At 41.7% G+C, this 14,279-nt stretch overlaps 1 protein-coding gene across 2 annotated transcripts in view; it reads left to right on the forward strand.

Annotated features, from left to right (window-relative positions):
* Positions 1-4,585, forward strand: part of trim9 (tripartite motif containing 9) — a 52,306-nt gene extending 47,721 nt beyond the window's left edge. For both annotated transcript variants that reach the window (XM_012872209.3, XM_012872210.3), the window contains one exon: positions 3,395-4,585. In XM_012872209.3, coding sequence (XP_012727663.2) covers positions 3,395-3,472 — 78 coding nt within the window. In that variant the 3' untranslated portion in view covers positions 3,473-4,585. The remainder of the gene's footprint in view (positions 1-3,394) is intronic.
* Positions 4,586-14,279: the final 9,694 nt, after the last annotated feature.

The raw sequence follows: 14,279 nt of genomic DNA on the forward strand, positions 1-14,279 counted from the left end.
CTTAAACACGTCCCGAGGGAGGCGGGGAACATTGAGTTTGAATGGACCATGTTCCGTGCCTCTATTGTTGAGGCGGCTAGTCGGAGCTGTGGCCACAAGGTTGTCGTTGCATGTCGCGGCGGCAACCCTCAAACCCGCTGGTGGACACCAGCGGTGAGGGAAGCCGTCAAGCTGAAGAAGGAGTCCTACCGGGCTTTTTTGGCCTGTGGGACTCCGGAAGCAGCTGATGTGTACCGGCAGTCAAAAACTCTGGCGTGGGAAGAGTTCGGAAAGGCCATGGAGAAAGACTTCCGTACGGCTTCGAAGCGATTCTGGTCCACTATCTGGCATCTCAGGAGGGGGAAGCAGTGCAGTACCAACACTGTTTATAGTGGGGGTGGTGTGCTGCTGACCTCGACTCGGGACGTCGTGTTTCGGTGGGCGGAATACTTCGAAGACCTCCTTAATCCCACCAACACGTCTTCCATTGAGGAAGCAGAGCCTGAGGACTCTGGGTCGGGTTCTCCCATCTCTGGTGCTGAGATTGCCGAGGTTGTTAAAAAGCTCCTCGGTGGTAAGGCCCCGGGGGTGGATGAGATTCGCCCTGAGTACCTTAAGGCTCTGGATGTTGTGAGGCTGTGTTGGTTAACGCGGCTCTGCAGCATTGCGTGGACATCGGGGGCAGTTCCCCTGGATTGGCAGACTGGGGTGGTGGTCCCCCTATTTAAAAAGGGGGACCGGTGGGTGTGTTCCAACTACAGAGGAATCACACTCTTAAGCCTCCCTGGTAAGGTCTATTCAGGGGTTCTGGAAAGGAGGGTCCGTCGGATAGTCGAATCTCGGATTCAGGAGGAGCAGTGTGGTTTTCGTCCTGGCCGTGGAACACTGGACCAGCTCTACACCCTCAGCAGGATTCTTGAGGGGGCATGGGAGTTTGCCCAACCAGTCTACATGTGCTTTGTGGATCTGGAGAAGGCATTCGACCGTGTCCCCCAAGGGATCCAGTGGGGGGTACTCCGGGAGTATGGTGTACCGGCCCCTTTAATAAGGGCTGTCAAGTCTCTGTACGACCGGTGTCGGAGTCTGGTCCGCATTGCCGGCAGTAAGTCGGACTCGTTTCCGGTGAGAGTTGGACTCCGCCAAGGTTGCCCTTTGTCACCGATTCTGTTCATAACTTTTATGGACAGAATTTCTAGGCGCAGCCAAGGTGTTGAGGGGATCCGTTTTGGTGGCCTTAGGATTGCGTCTCTGCTATTCGCGGATGACGTGGTCCTATTGGCTTCATCAGGGCGTGATCTACAGCTCTCACTGGAGCGGTTCGCAGCCGAGTGCGAAGCGGCCGGGATGAAAATCAGTGGCTCCAAATCCGAGACCATGGTCTTGAACCGGAAAAGGGTAGAGTGCCTTCTCCGGGTTGGGGAGGATGTGCTGCCCCTAGTGGAGGAGTTCAAGTATCTTGGGGTCTTGTTCACGAATGAGGGGAAGATGGAGCGGGAGATCGAAAGGCGGATTGGTGCTGCATCTGCTGTGAAGCGGGCGCTGTACCGATCCGTTGTGGTGAAGAGAGAGCTGAGCCAAAAGGCGAAGCTCTCGATTTACCGGTCGATCTACGTTCCTACCCTCATCTATGGTCACGAACTTTGGGTCGTGACCGAAAGAACGAGATCCCGGATACAAGCGGCTGAAATGAGTTTTCTCCCTAGTGTGTCTGGGCTCTCCTTTAGAGATAGGGTGAGGAGCTCAGTCATCCGGGGAGGACTCAGAGTAGAGTCACTGCTCCTCCACGTCGAGAGGAACCAGTTGAGGTGGCTCGGGCATCTGGTCAGGATGCCTCCTGGACGCCTCCCTGGTGAGGTGTTCTGGGCACGTCCCACTGGGAGGAGGCCCAGGGGAAGACCCAGGACACGCTGGAGGGACTATGTCTCCCGGCTGGCCTGGGAATGCCTTGGGATTCCTCCGGAGGAGCTGGCCCAAGTGGCCAGGGTAAGGGACGTCTGGGCCTCCCTACTGAAGCTGCTACCCCCGCGACCCGACCCCGGATAAGCGGAAGAAGACGGACGGACGACCTCATATACCTATACTGTGTAAGTAAAAATTCAGTGGGAGTTCACTGCAACAAAGGACCATTGAGGAAATGGCTGGTCTCCGTGAAAGGCATTGTGTATGTGTTGTTCCGATTTTAACCACTAGGTGTCATTATTATGTATTGTTCCTTTAAGGTAACTGGGGGTCTTTCCGTTGACACTGATATGTGAGGAGGCAGACCTTTTTTGGATGCAGGCAGAGACTGGGGTCTAATGGAGGAAACAGAAGACTGAAGGAATGTGGTCATCTTTGTGAGTTTTGTTAGAATTCAGGCTGCACTGTTCTGAACAGACCGAAGGGTTGGAGATACCAGGAAGGAGGGCGCTACACTAGTCTAGCCCACTCACTAGGGTGTTTGATGGATGGAGGCTTCCAATATTTTTGTTGATGTGGCAGAATGAGGCCCTAAAGAGGTATGTGGGCGTCGGAAGTGAGGTAGGAGTCAAACGGGACACCAAGGCTGGTGACAGAAGTGGACAGTGGGATGTCTTGACCAGAGAAAGTGATAATGGTTATCAGGGAGAAGTGGAGCGGATAGGGAGTGCCAATTGAAATAGCTTCCGTTTTTGGAGCCGTTATGTTGTAGAAAGTTATCGTTCATCCATGCATTTGTCTCCTCCAGGCAGAGTGAGAGTGATGGGGGGGGGGGGGCATGGATGATGCAATGAGAGATTGGCAGGAGTCCATTTTTCTTTCAAATTGAGGGTCATCTGTGTAACAATGGTATGATATTCCAAAGACAGACAGACCAAAGACAGATCCTTATGGACCTCCGCACACGACAGTGTCAGTCCTGGATTTGGATTTTCCCATGGAGATGCATTCTGTCTGGTTGGTGAAATAAGATATGAAGCAGTTCAGAATAGTGTGACGTCCAAAAATAGAATTTTTAGATGTGCACTCTAATCCCTCTTTGGCTTCAATCTGCTGTAATTGCAGCAAAATGTGGTTCTACTAAGTACTGACTCAGGGAGACTGAATACAAACGCCACACTTTCCTTCTCATTTGTAAAAGATAAAACAGTTTGAAACCCGTGTATCATTTTACTTATTGTTCAACATTATGCAATGATTTGCGTTGCTGTATCTATTCCCAGCAAAATGCACTGATGTTTATTGGTGTAATGCGACAAACGGGGAGATCACTCAATGAGTGTTAATACTTTTGCCAGGCCCTGTAACATCCATATTCCAATTATCTGGGTTAAACCTTGTTAGGGAAAGCTCCCAGAGCAGGTATCTTCTGCTCTTAGATCAACAGCTCCACCTGCTGGTGAAATTTCATCTTCACAGTGAATATTTGTTTGTGCATGTATATCATTTTCTTCAGGTCACGCTTCACACTGGTCTACCCATCCCGGACTTTTACACCCCTGGGGAGGCAGATCCAACAAGCTCTGTGTGCTAGAGACTGCAGCAATCAGTAAAACCTCTCCAGGATTTCTCTCTTCTCCTCCCCCACCGGTCAATACCTCTAATCCCACCCTTGCCCTCCTCTTCTCGACTCCCGTCGCCCCGACCTAATGACCCCATGACACTCCATCAGAGGCCTCATGACAGTCCTAAGCCATGCCTTTTTCAACTTTGAACACGACCATGTGCAGGCGAATGTCCACGCACGTGGTGCCTTGGTACCTATGACTTCTTTGGACAACCTGGACGTTTAAGAGGATGAAATAATCACAATGTCCAGAGGATGGATTCCAAATGCTATAAAAGATCACATATGAAAATACTGAATTGAAAGAATATTTTTGCATTTCAGAAAATATGGTCATTGAGTCCAGACTAGGCATGGGCTGGTATGAAACTCTAAGGAACATAGTGGAAAAAAAGAGCTACAGTTTCACAATATTTTCTCAGAAATGTAAAAAAAAAAAAAGACGTATAATATAGTCTAATTGCTTTTATTTATAACAAGCCACAATGAATCATCCTGCTGCTAAAACAATCTCAAACATTGATTATTACGTTTATGATAGTGTCAAGTACAATTTATTATTTATTTACTGTTATTTTGCGATACAGACCTAAGCAAATATACATAATATATTTTTAGGATTTTTAAACAGGCATCAACAAAGGAATAAATACCAACAATTAATCTACCACTCACTTCCCCCATTCCTCAGGACCATTACATATACAACCTCAAATCAAAATGTACATTTACAAGTATATTCCCATTCATAATAACATAGCTAGATTGTTTAAATTCGATTCTTCCCTTCAGTTTTTCTAGCTACCTTTAACCAAAGTTTAAGACCAGACTCCTTTATTCCTATCACTCTAACAGCTGATAAGTCAAAGGTAAGTTCTCTCAAAATAAGAAAGCACCGCACTGTTTACTGAGTCTTGTGAGATCTTTCCATTTCAGCAAAAATTCATATCACGGCAGCTATAATGCTTGAAAGACTCTTGTTAGATATATGGGGACAAACAACTGTGACAGTTCATTCAGGAGTAATATGGATATAGAACATGCCGATACTGAAACATAATCAAGATTGGCAGAAGGTTTAGAAAAAATGGCCAAAAACAACAGCTGCAAGAGGACATTCCCATTCCCCACTTCCCCTAAATTTTGTAGTTCTAGTTTCAAAGAAAATTGCCTTATCGAGCAGAGTGTTATACTTTTGTATAACACTTTTTATAGAGTAACATTGAGAGCATAAAAGACAGGTATTAGCTGGTTCAGCATTCAGGCTATCTGTTCATGTAGCCAGCCTGCTGCCGGCTGCTCATCAGCCGTAGTGTTAAAACAGCATTACCTTCACTGCTAATAGGGAACTAAAAGTAGGTAAAATTTTCCTGAAACGAGTGGATTTGTTCTCGATTTGAGCAGGTAAATAAGATTATCTGCCAATGGAATGAGTATTTTTTTACCCCTAAAATAAGATCATTAGATATACTGCACTCAAAGTAAGATGACAGAGATGAGTTGCTCCTATTTTAAGTGCAAAAATATTCCACTGGCAGATCATATGAATTTGCCTGCTCAAACCAAGGATAAATACACTCTGTAAGAAAAAAATTACTTACTTTTAGTTCCCTTGTTGCAGTGTTAATGAGAGGCGCTTTTTGGCACTGGAATTATTTCCAAAGAGCTGAAGTTTTAGCAGCTTTGAAACATTCATTACGCCGTCATTACACCTTCAGTAACCAGCCCCTGCCTGGTCAAGAGTTGGGCTACCTTCACATTGCAGGTGTTTTTCTTTTCTTTCTTTGTTTTTGTGCTGAAATATGTTTTTTTTTTAAATGTATGGTTTTTCACATTATTATTTAAATGTCCCACTATGGTGAGAACGATCACAACCCTAATGTGGACAGCCCGACTTCACGTGGAGCACGCTGTGTTTGCAGAAGCAAATACGGACGCTACCTGTCAGCATGTGTGCATCGGTTCGACAGGTGTGCAATCGGAGCCAACAAAACATGCGATTAGCTACATCAGTGGTGTCTGCCGTGCTTGTTTAGTACATTGTTTACATCTGACATTGCTACTTTCCACCTCCTCTAGGACAGAATTGTGAGTCTTTTGCACTTTGACGATGTTAAAGTCAGTTGAAATGTGCCGTTTCAGTTCGGTTCAAACTGAGGGCACTTGAAAAACGTATCCGATCCGAATTGTGCCGTTTAGACTGTAACACTTCAGTGGCGTGAAGGTCTGATGAAATGTGACGTGACGGTTTACAACGAAGGTTAGGCATGGACGCATGTCCAATTTAGGACGGCATTTGACAGTGAAGTGGGATCTGTGATGTTCAGACAGTCTTGACGAAAATCAAGCATGGGTCACATCTGGGCAAAAACCTTACTTTCACTACAAAGCTAAAGCTCAGGTCAGATAATTGAGGCGTTAGAGAAGGAATAACAAACCTTTAGCTGCAGATTTGCCCGTCTGGTGTAAAAATGGATCACAAAAAAAGCAAATGTTAGGGAAAATGCCCAACTGTTCATTTAAAGAAGAGCGTTGCTTTTTATTGAATTCATTACACGGACCTTGTATCGACCTTTTATTTCTTATGACTCAATATATTGTATTGTATTCATATACCTCTCTGTCAGGTTTCCATTTTGAAGACTGTTGTAAATTATAAACTGAGTGGAGATTGAGAGTCATCTTATGTGAAAGTGTGTTGGAGGCTGCCGTTGTTCTCCCTGCCTCATCCGTGTCATTACCATGTCAGTGTATGTGGGAAGCTTATCTTAGTGGCTTAGCTCAAGTGAAAGTTCTACATTGTGGGTTTTTTTTTTTTACCATTAATATTATTATTAAAGCATCAAGGTACTTGAGGACTGGGGGGGGATTTTGGTTTCATGTATCTCAAAGAAGGGGGTTGAAAATGACTGTGAAGATGTTCTCCTAAGGTGCTAAAGCAGTTCGTATAGTTTGGGCTTTTTTACAGTAAGTGACTAAATTCTAGTAGTTTTGTAATATTGTTATTGAAATGATTTATTGCGAAGAAGTGTAAAGTTAAATAAGTTATTGATGTTAAGAGATTTTTAGTGAGAATCTAACCTTGTTCTCTTTCGCCGATGTGTAGTTATAACCGGGAGGGACGAATGGCGCTTCTCTGCTTTGAACGTTTTATTTGAAGTTTTTGTGGAGGGTTGAGGGGCTTTTCGGTTTACTTGTCTACAAAAGCAACAAGAGAGGAGATGAGACATTGAGATGTTTTGTTTTTGTTTCGCATAACATTCTTTCCAGTACTTAATGACAAAATATTAGGTGGTATAAGGCAAACATGACAAAAACTGTGCCAACAATTAACTTTCCAGGTTTTATTACAGTTAGAGGCCTCGTTACCGTGCTAATAATGACCAGTTACCACCAAACACAAGTAATGACTAAAGTTTATAAGCTCCCAGCCAAAGTGGTTGCTGTCTGATGAACAAGAGTTAGCTGAAGCCTACACATCCTAGCTCCAGAACAGCCAGTACCATCCAACTGTAAAATACTGCAAAGCCATAGCCTCTTGGCAACATATTAGCATATTAGCACACACAGATTTAAAAAAAAAAAAAAAAAAAACATTTTTCAAGCTGCAGCTGAAACACCCTTTCCATGGATTTGAATAAAAGTTACAGTCTGCAAGGATGGCCATCCGAAAAAGCAACACGAAAGGCATTTTATACGGCAGGATCGTAAACAACAGTATATAGTGTATTATAAAGTATACAGACTATCCTTTAGAGTATCACATAGTCTATAGTAAGTTTTACTGTACCCCAGAATGGCTTAAATAAAAACCTTGTCTGAAGAGAAGGGCTGCATCCGAAAATGTCTTTTGGGTAAGGACTCTCCAGCCAAAGCAGAAGTGTGTCAACCTTCGCCATGATAAGTGCTGTCTGAATTGCGCAGTGAGTAGAGAATGAGGTAGGAAAAGGAGCCTGGATGCTTCCTCTCATTGCTCCTTTAGCATAGGAACCTTGCGAGGTCCCTTATTGGCACTAAGGAGCTATAATGAATCCCACTATACTTTAAGTGACATGGCGTAAGTACAGCTCACCTCATGGTAATTAACCAAAACGCCCAGAGAGGAGAGAGCGCGCACTTTGTAGTTCATTTTCAGAAGGCTGTAGGCCCGGATTTGACATGAATCAAATTAAAGGCTGTCTGAAATCGGCGCAGCAGTCGGAGGCTCCTTTCTTACCCACGATAGTTCTTACTGTTGACCTCATGAAAGGTCACGGAAGAGGAGCTAGGAGCAGAAGGTAGGAGCTATAAGTAGAATATTTCGGATGCAGCCAAGGCCTTTTAGGAAGAGCAACGTTTTGAGTTGGTTGTAATACTTAACCTCATCACTAGATGTCACTAAACCTATTTGATTGCTCCTTTAATCCTCCAAAGCAGATTAATGCTTTTTTAAATTGTTGAACTGAGCTAAGCAAAGGCAATATCTTTCTTTCTCTGCTGGAAAATAGACTGTGCAGTCTTCTTTACAAAACTAAATTAAAAAGTAAGTCATCATTTAAAAAATTTTTGTGCAAGAAATAAAATAAATATCGAATAATGCACCTGAAATCTCAAATTCAGTTTTGGTTTTAAGATTTTTCAGACTGATGTTAAAAAGCCTGTGTTTCTTTCCTATTTGCATTTTTCTCACCACTTTTGGCAAGAGAGTGTATAATGAAGGTTGTTCTAACTTTGTTCTCCAGCAAATTACAAATTAAAGTTTTCAAAGCTTAATGGAACAGCAGCGCTACAGAAAAACTGTTTGCTGACTCCTCTGAAAGGCCTGAAATCTTCACCCAAAAGTTTATTTAGCAAAAATAAATGGACTCCAGTGTTGACAAAGGCTTGGGAAATGGAGTTGTTTTATAACATTCGATGTGAAATAAAGTCAGTGAGGTTGAAAGTCCCTCCATCTGTTGCACAATTCAGATGAGCATCCCACAGGCTGTGGTATGAACACGGTTGGCCTGAACTAGCTGCAGGATGGTGCGCTGTCAGCTGCGTAGAGTTCACTTTTAGAGAGGTTTGATGTCTGTATCAGATTTTTTTCTAACATGTTTTCTGACATTGCATGTCTCTGGAAAGATACATACTGATAGAAGTAATCGAAATTATAATGTTGAATGGCCACTTTGGGGGAAACGTTACCCTCTCAGGTTCAGAAAAAAAAGCTTTCCAGAGCATCGTAGCCCGACGGACAAACGGTGCCATGCACATCTACTCATACCCCTGGAACTTTTTTCACATTTTGTCACTACTGCAACATTTTTATTGAATTTTATGGAGCTAGGCCAAATCAAAGCAGTGTGTAATTGTTAAGCGGAAGGGAAAAGATGCACTGTACAAGTTCCACCTATATTGGTCCATCACATCACATTTGTGGTTGCAATATGACAAACCGTGAAAAAGCTCTAAAGGCATGAATATTTTTGCCAGGTACTGTAAGGTACCTTTCTAGCATACACACGAGGTGCTATCCTGTGTCAGAACTCCACGGGTGTGCCTTTTCCCATTTGTATCGCCCCAAAACATTTGTGAAACTTTGCTCCAGACGAAATCAATTGCTTCAGCGGAGTTTATCTGTAACATCTGTGATGGCTAACTTCATCTGCTGCTACCAGCTTTTTTTTCTATCATAAAAAGGGCAAATCTCCCCAATCGAAAATTGTTTGGACGTACTGTAACTCCACACAATCTGTAAGGGAACATCACAGTCAGGTTTCTCTTTTTCTCTCTTTCTATAAAGCAACTAAAGCGATTGTAAATCATATGATGATACTAAAACATCAGCACCCAGTAAGCAAAGTAACTCCCAGTGTGCATGTGTGTGTGTCGACCAAGAGAATTCAGTTCCACTGTGTGCTTTGCAACAATTAACTGGTTGTGTTTTAAAGTAAAACTTTGGTTTAGCAATTATATATATAAATATATACATATGCATTATACTAAGATGTTACTCTGCTTCAAAGACGGGGAGAAAAAACTTCAAACATCTCTTTACATGTGCAGCCACAATGAATTCCTGTCGTAACAACAGAATTTAAGATAAATGAATAACTTTGATTTAATTCAGTTTTTCAAGGGAAGGTTTTGTGAGATAAATAAAATAAATACTCCTTGGAAATATCTACACAGATCTGCACAGATTTTCTGTTTCCTTAGTGCGATTGTAACATGTGTTGCTTTCTAAAAAAAAAAAAAAGCAAAATAGTAATAATTTAACACAGTTTAGACATAATTTGGGATTTAGATCCACAGTACAACCAGAATAAACTTTACACCTAGTCGCTGGGCGACACGGTGTTATATCTCCAAACATATATTTGTATGTGTGTGTGTGTGTGTGTGTGTGTGTGTGTGTGTGTGTGTGTGTGTGTGTGTGTGTGTGTGTGTGTGTGTGTGTGTGTGTGTGTGTGTGTGTGTGCGCGCGTTACCTTCATCATAACTCCGAAGGGATTGTTTTTGCCCTCTCTGATCTGAGGTGGAACGTCATGTTCAGTTTTTGTCACAATGAGCCTGAGTTCTTCATAGGAGAATTTGATGAATAGAAAATAGATTTGTTCTCATTATGATTTACAAACAATATGATTACTGATTGTCACAGTTTTGTGTCTACTATTACCATCTTACTGCTTATATAATTATTTCAAATATTTAACAAGCCTCTGTATTAATTGTATCTGTGGATCTTCAATAAATTTGGTGTCAACGAGCCATTGCCTGGAATATTTCTTAGGCTACTCGTGGTTTATTTGTAGATTTTCCCCAGATAGCATTAGATACTTTTTCCTGAATTATATATTATAGATACAGAATCTGCAGAGCATGATGAATAGCATAGCACAAAAAATGTAGGTCTCACACACACACACACACACACACACACACACACACAAGGGCTGCAACAGATGTCACCAGTGACCCAGTCAAACATGCACAGACAAGAAAGCAGAAGAACTGCAAGTCAACGAAGGCGCCAAACAGAACCAACACTAAACCCAAGATCACATCATCTGGGCATGTTTGAGACTCCTGCTGCTAATATTTGGTGCAGCGTCCTTGTTTTCAACACTAGACTTTTTTATTTAGGATGTCCTGGTGTCTCAGTAAGATCATGATGCCTTGCAGTCTAACAGGAATCCCAGCATCACAAATCCTCCACCGTACTTAACAGGAGTTGCTCATTTCCACTCACCCGTTCTTTGTTTCACACCAAACCCATGCGGTGTTTTTGCTGCTGAAAGGCCCATTCGGAGCAAGCCACAAACTTCCAGATCAAGTCCCAGCTGGGTTGGTAAGCTTCCCACAGTTACCATTGTGATAGGACAGAGAGGCCTTTTTCCTGGCATGCCTCCTGTACAATATTGGCAAACAGACATAGCATCTTTGGTTGTTATGGGGACCTGGTGACCCCCAAGATGCCCCTATTTGCTAGTGCCTTCTAACATTTCTTAACATGGATCCTTTTGCCCTGATGATTAAAGGCAAATTAAATTGTATTTTTCTATTAATCTTCAATGTGAAATCATACATTGCAAAACAGGTGCTTAAAGGGCTTCTTACACAGCCTTAACAGGGATGCCAGTATGGTGGAAGGCTAATTCATTGACTAATATACATTTATGTTTTGTGAGGAAACAGTGAGCTGTGAATGTTCAGTGAAGCAGATCTCTTCCCAAACTTTGGATCATTAAATGTGGTCTTTTGCCATTGTTGACCTGGTTTAGTCAGTGCAGGACCACTGCAGATATACCTCCCCAAATGTGTTGTACGTGTAGTTGTGACCCACTAGAGGGGGCCACACCTAGTTTCAGAACCAAACCATCTCACTGCTTCAAATGAGCAAACCTCACTCACAAACCTCACTAAAGCATAGAGTTTACTAGGTAAAAAATGTGTTGAATGTGGAATTACTTTTTTGACTGTGTGAACGACTGGGTATACAGTAGAAACTTTAAGTCAAGATAAGAGAAACCAAGAGGTGTACGGGAAGAGGCTCGAGAAAAAGCTCCGGCAGAACAGTATAAGAGATGTGTGGTCAGGGATGAAGAAGATCACAGGATTCAAGCAGGAGAAGGATCGGACAGATGGAAGTCTGGACAGAGCTAATGAGCTGAACACATTCTTCACCAGGTTCAGTACAGAACCAAACTCAGCATCCTCCTCTCCTGCCCACAGCCAAACAGTCATCACACCCTCCTTTGACCCAAATCTTCCCTGTCTGTTACACCTCAGATGTTTTATCTTTCGCCTCAGTCATGGACCCTTCAGCTTCTACATGTTTGTTCTCATCAGAAGATGGTGCCTCTGCCTTTGCCTCCCCCTTCCATTTTTCTGGCTCTGGAAGACAGGTGAAAAGGCAGCTGGAGAGACTGAATCGGAATAAGGATGCAGGTCCAGGTGGTGTCTACCCCAGAGTCCTAAAGGCCTGTGCAGGGCAGCTCTCTGGGATTGTATATATATATATACACATACATATGTATGTGTATATATATGTATATATACACATACATACATATATATATATATATATATATAGTATATAGAGAGAGAGAGAGAGAGAGAGAGGAGAGAGAGAGAGAGAGAGAGAGACGGAGAGAAGAGAGAAGAGAGAGAGGAGAGAGATCGAAAGAGAGAAAGAGAGGAGAGAGAGAGAGAAGAGGAGAGAGAGAATGAGAGAGACGAGAGAGAAAGAGAGAGAGAATAGAGAGAGAGAAGAGAGAGAGAGAGAGAAAAGAGAGAGAAACAGAGAGAGAGAAGAGAGAACACAACAGAGAGAGAGGAGAGAAGACAGGACAGAGAGGACAAAAGAGTAGAGAGGAGAACACAGAAGAGAGAGAGAAGGATAGAGAGACAGAAGAGAGACATAGACAGAAAGTATAGAGAAAGGAGACACATAGAGATATAGAAATATAGTAGATAGATAGATATATATATAATAATTACACAGAATAAATATATATATATATATATATATATATATATTATATATATATATATATAGTTATATATTAGATATATATATATATATATATACCAGAGTTTAAAATATACATTTCTAAAAGAATGTCAGATCAACTATCTGTTTTCACAGCAGAAATGGTGGCAGTTAATCAATCAATCAATCAATTTGTTTGATTGATTGATTGAGTTATACTGAATTTACAGTGGGTAGGGGAGGTTAGACCAGATATGGTGTTGGCATGTACAGATTCCATTGCAGCTTTAGAAAGCATTCAGGGAAAAGGAAATAATAGGAAAGATTTAGCATTAGAAATTATATATAGGGGTGGCATTGATATATGGTTATGTTGGGTACCAGCTCATGAAGGTGTAAAGGGCAATGTAAAGGCAGATAAATTAGCAAAAAGGGCTTTAGAGGGGGCAATAATTACAATTCCTTTAGGGAAAGGAGAAGGGAAATCACTTATTAAGTGTACAGAAATGGAAGTGTCAAAAAAGGTGGAATGAAGATTAAAAAAAAGGAAGAAGATTATATAAAATACAAAAGTCAGTATTAAATAGAAATGGTAATGAGAGAAACAGAAGGGAAGTAGCAATAATGATCAGATTAAGAGTAGGTCATAACTAATTAAACGACAAATTATATTTAATAGGGAGGGAAAATAAAGATAAATGTGAAGGATGTGGAGAGAAAGAAAATGGAGAACATGTATTGATGAACTGTAAAACGTATGAACCTGAAAGGGAAAAATTGAGAAGAATAGTTGAAAGGACTGGCCAAGAATGGAGTCTTAAAGGAATATTGGGAAATTAAGGAAATATAAAGGATATTTCCAGATGAATGAAAGCATTATTTGTTTATCTTCAGAATACAAACTTAAAGAATAGAATTTGATAGATGTAAGTAATGTTGCTACACACTCGTGTACAGTAGGTGGCGGTATGCACCTCAAAATTGCTTTCGTTCTACCATAATAGAAAAGAAGAAGAAAAAGAAGAAGTTGATGGTTGGTCTTGAGGCTGTAAGCCTGAATGCTGCTGCCAACAAATAAACTTGTTGCTACTTCCTCTTGATTCGGCTTTCATCATCATTTTCACTGAAAATCCAGCCGCAAAAGGCCACAAAGTGACACTCTTCATCAGACTGTTGTACAACAATAATGTCTTCAGTCAAAGGCTTCTCCAGATCTGCTGTATGACAGACTACAGGAGATCCTTCCTGCCTGCAGCCATCAGCATCTACAACTCGTTGAACAAAACCCGCATGGGTTACACCAGCATTTAATTTCTTTTTGGGATTAATAAAGTATTTTTGAAGTTGAACACTTTGCATGGCTACCTCTGACTGATGATGATTGTGGCTACAGGATGTCTACCAGAGTGTAGAATGCATTTCAGAGAGCTCATGGGGGTCACCACCTCTGAACCACAGCTTTTTTTGGCCACAGCCCTGCCTGTCAACCATACTTTACGTCTTCTCTGGAATAGGAAATCTGAATTTGAAATTGCTGGTTTCAACATTGTGTTACACGTGTTCTTTCTTGAAAGACTAACTTTATAGGCATCCCCACAAAAAGACTGTATAAAAGCTAAATATTGTAAAGTAAGAAAGATAATTCAGTAAATGAAAAAAATTGTTAGTATCCTAGGTGCTAGTAATGAAAAGTCTTTAATAATATTGAAATACATGTTAAATATAAATAGAGCATGTGTTCTTTTTAAATCAGTATTTATCTCAAAACGTGTTAAAACCAGTGCAACTGACCTTACAAAACAGTAAAATTAAACTTCG

Source organism: Fundulus heteroclitus, chromosome 19 (genome assembly GCF_011125445.2).
Source record: "Fundulus heteroclitus isolate FHET01 chromosome 19, MU-UCD_Fhet_4.1, whole genome shotgun sequence".
NCBI lineage: Eukaryota > Metazoa > Chordata > Actinopteri > Cyprinodontiformes > Fundulidae > Fundulus > Fundulus heteroclitus.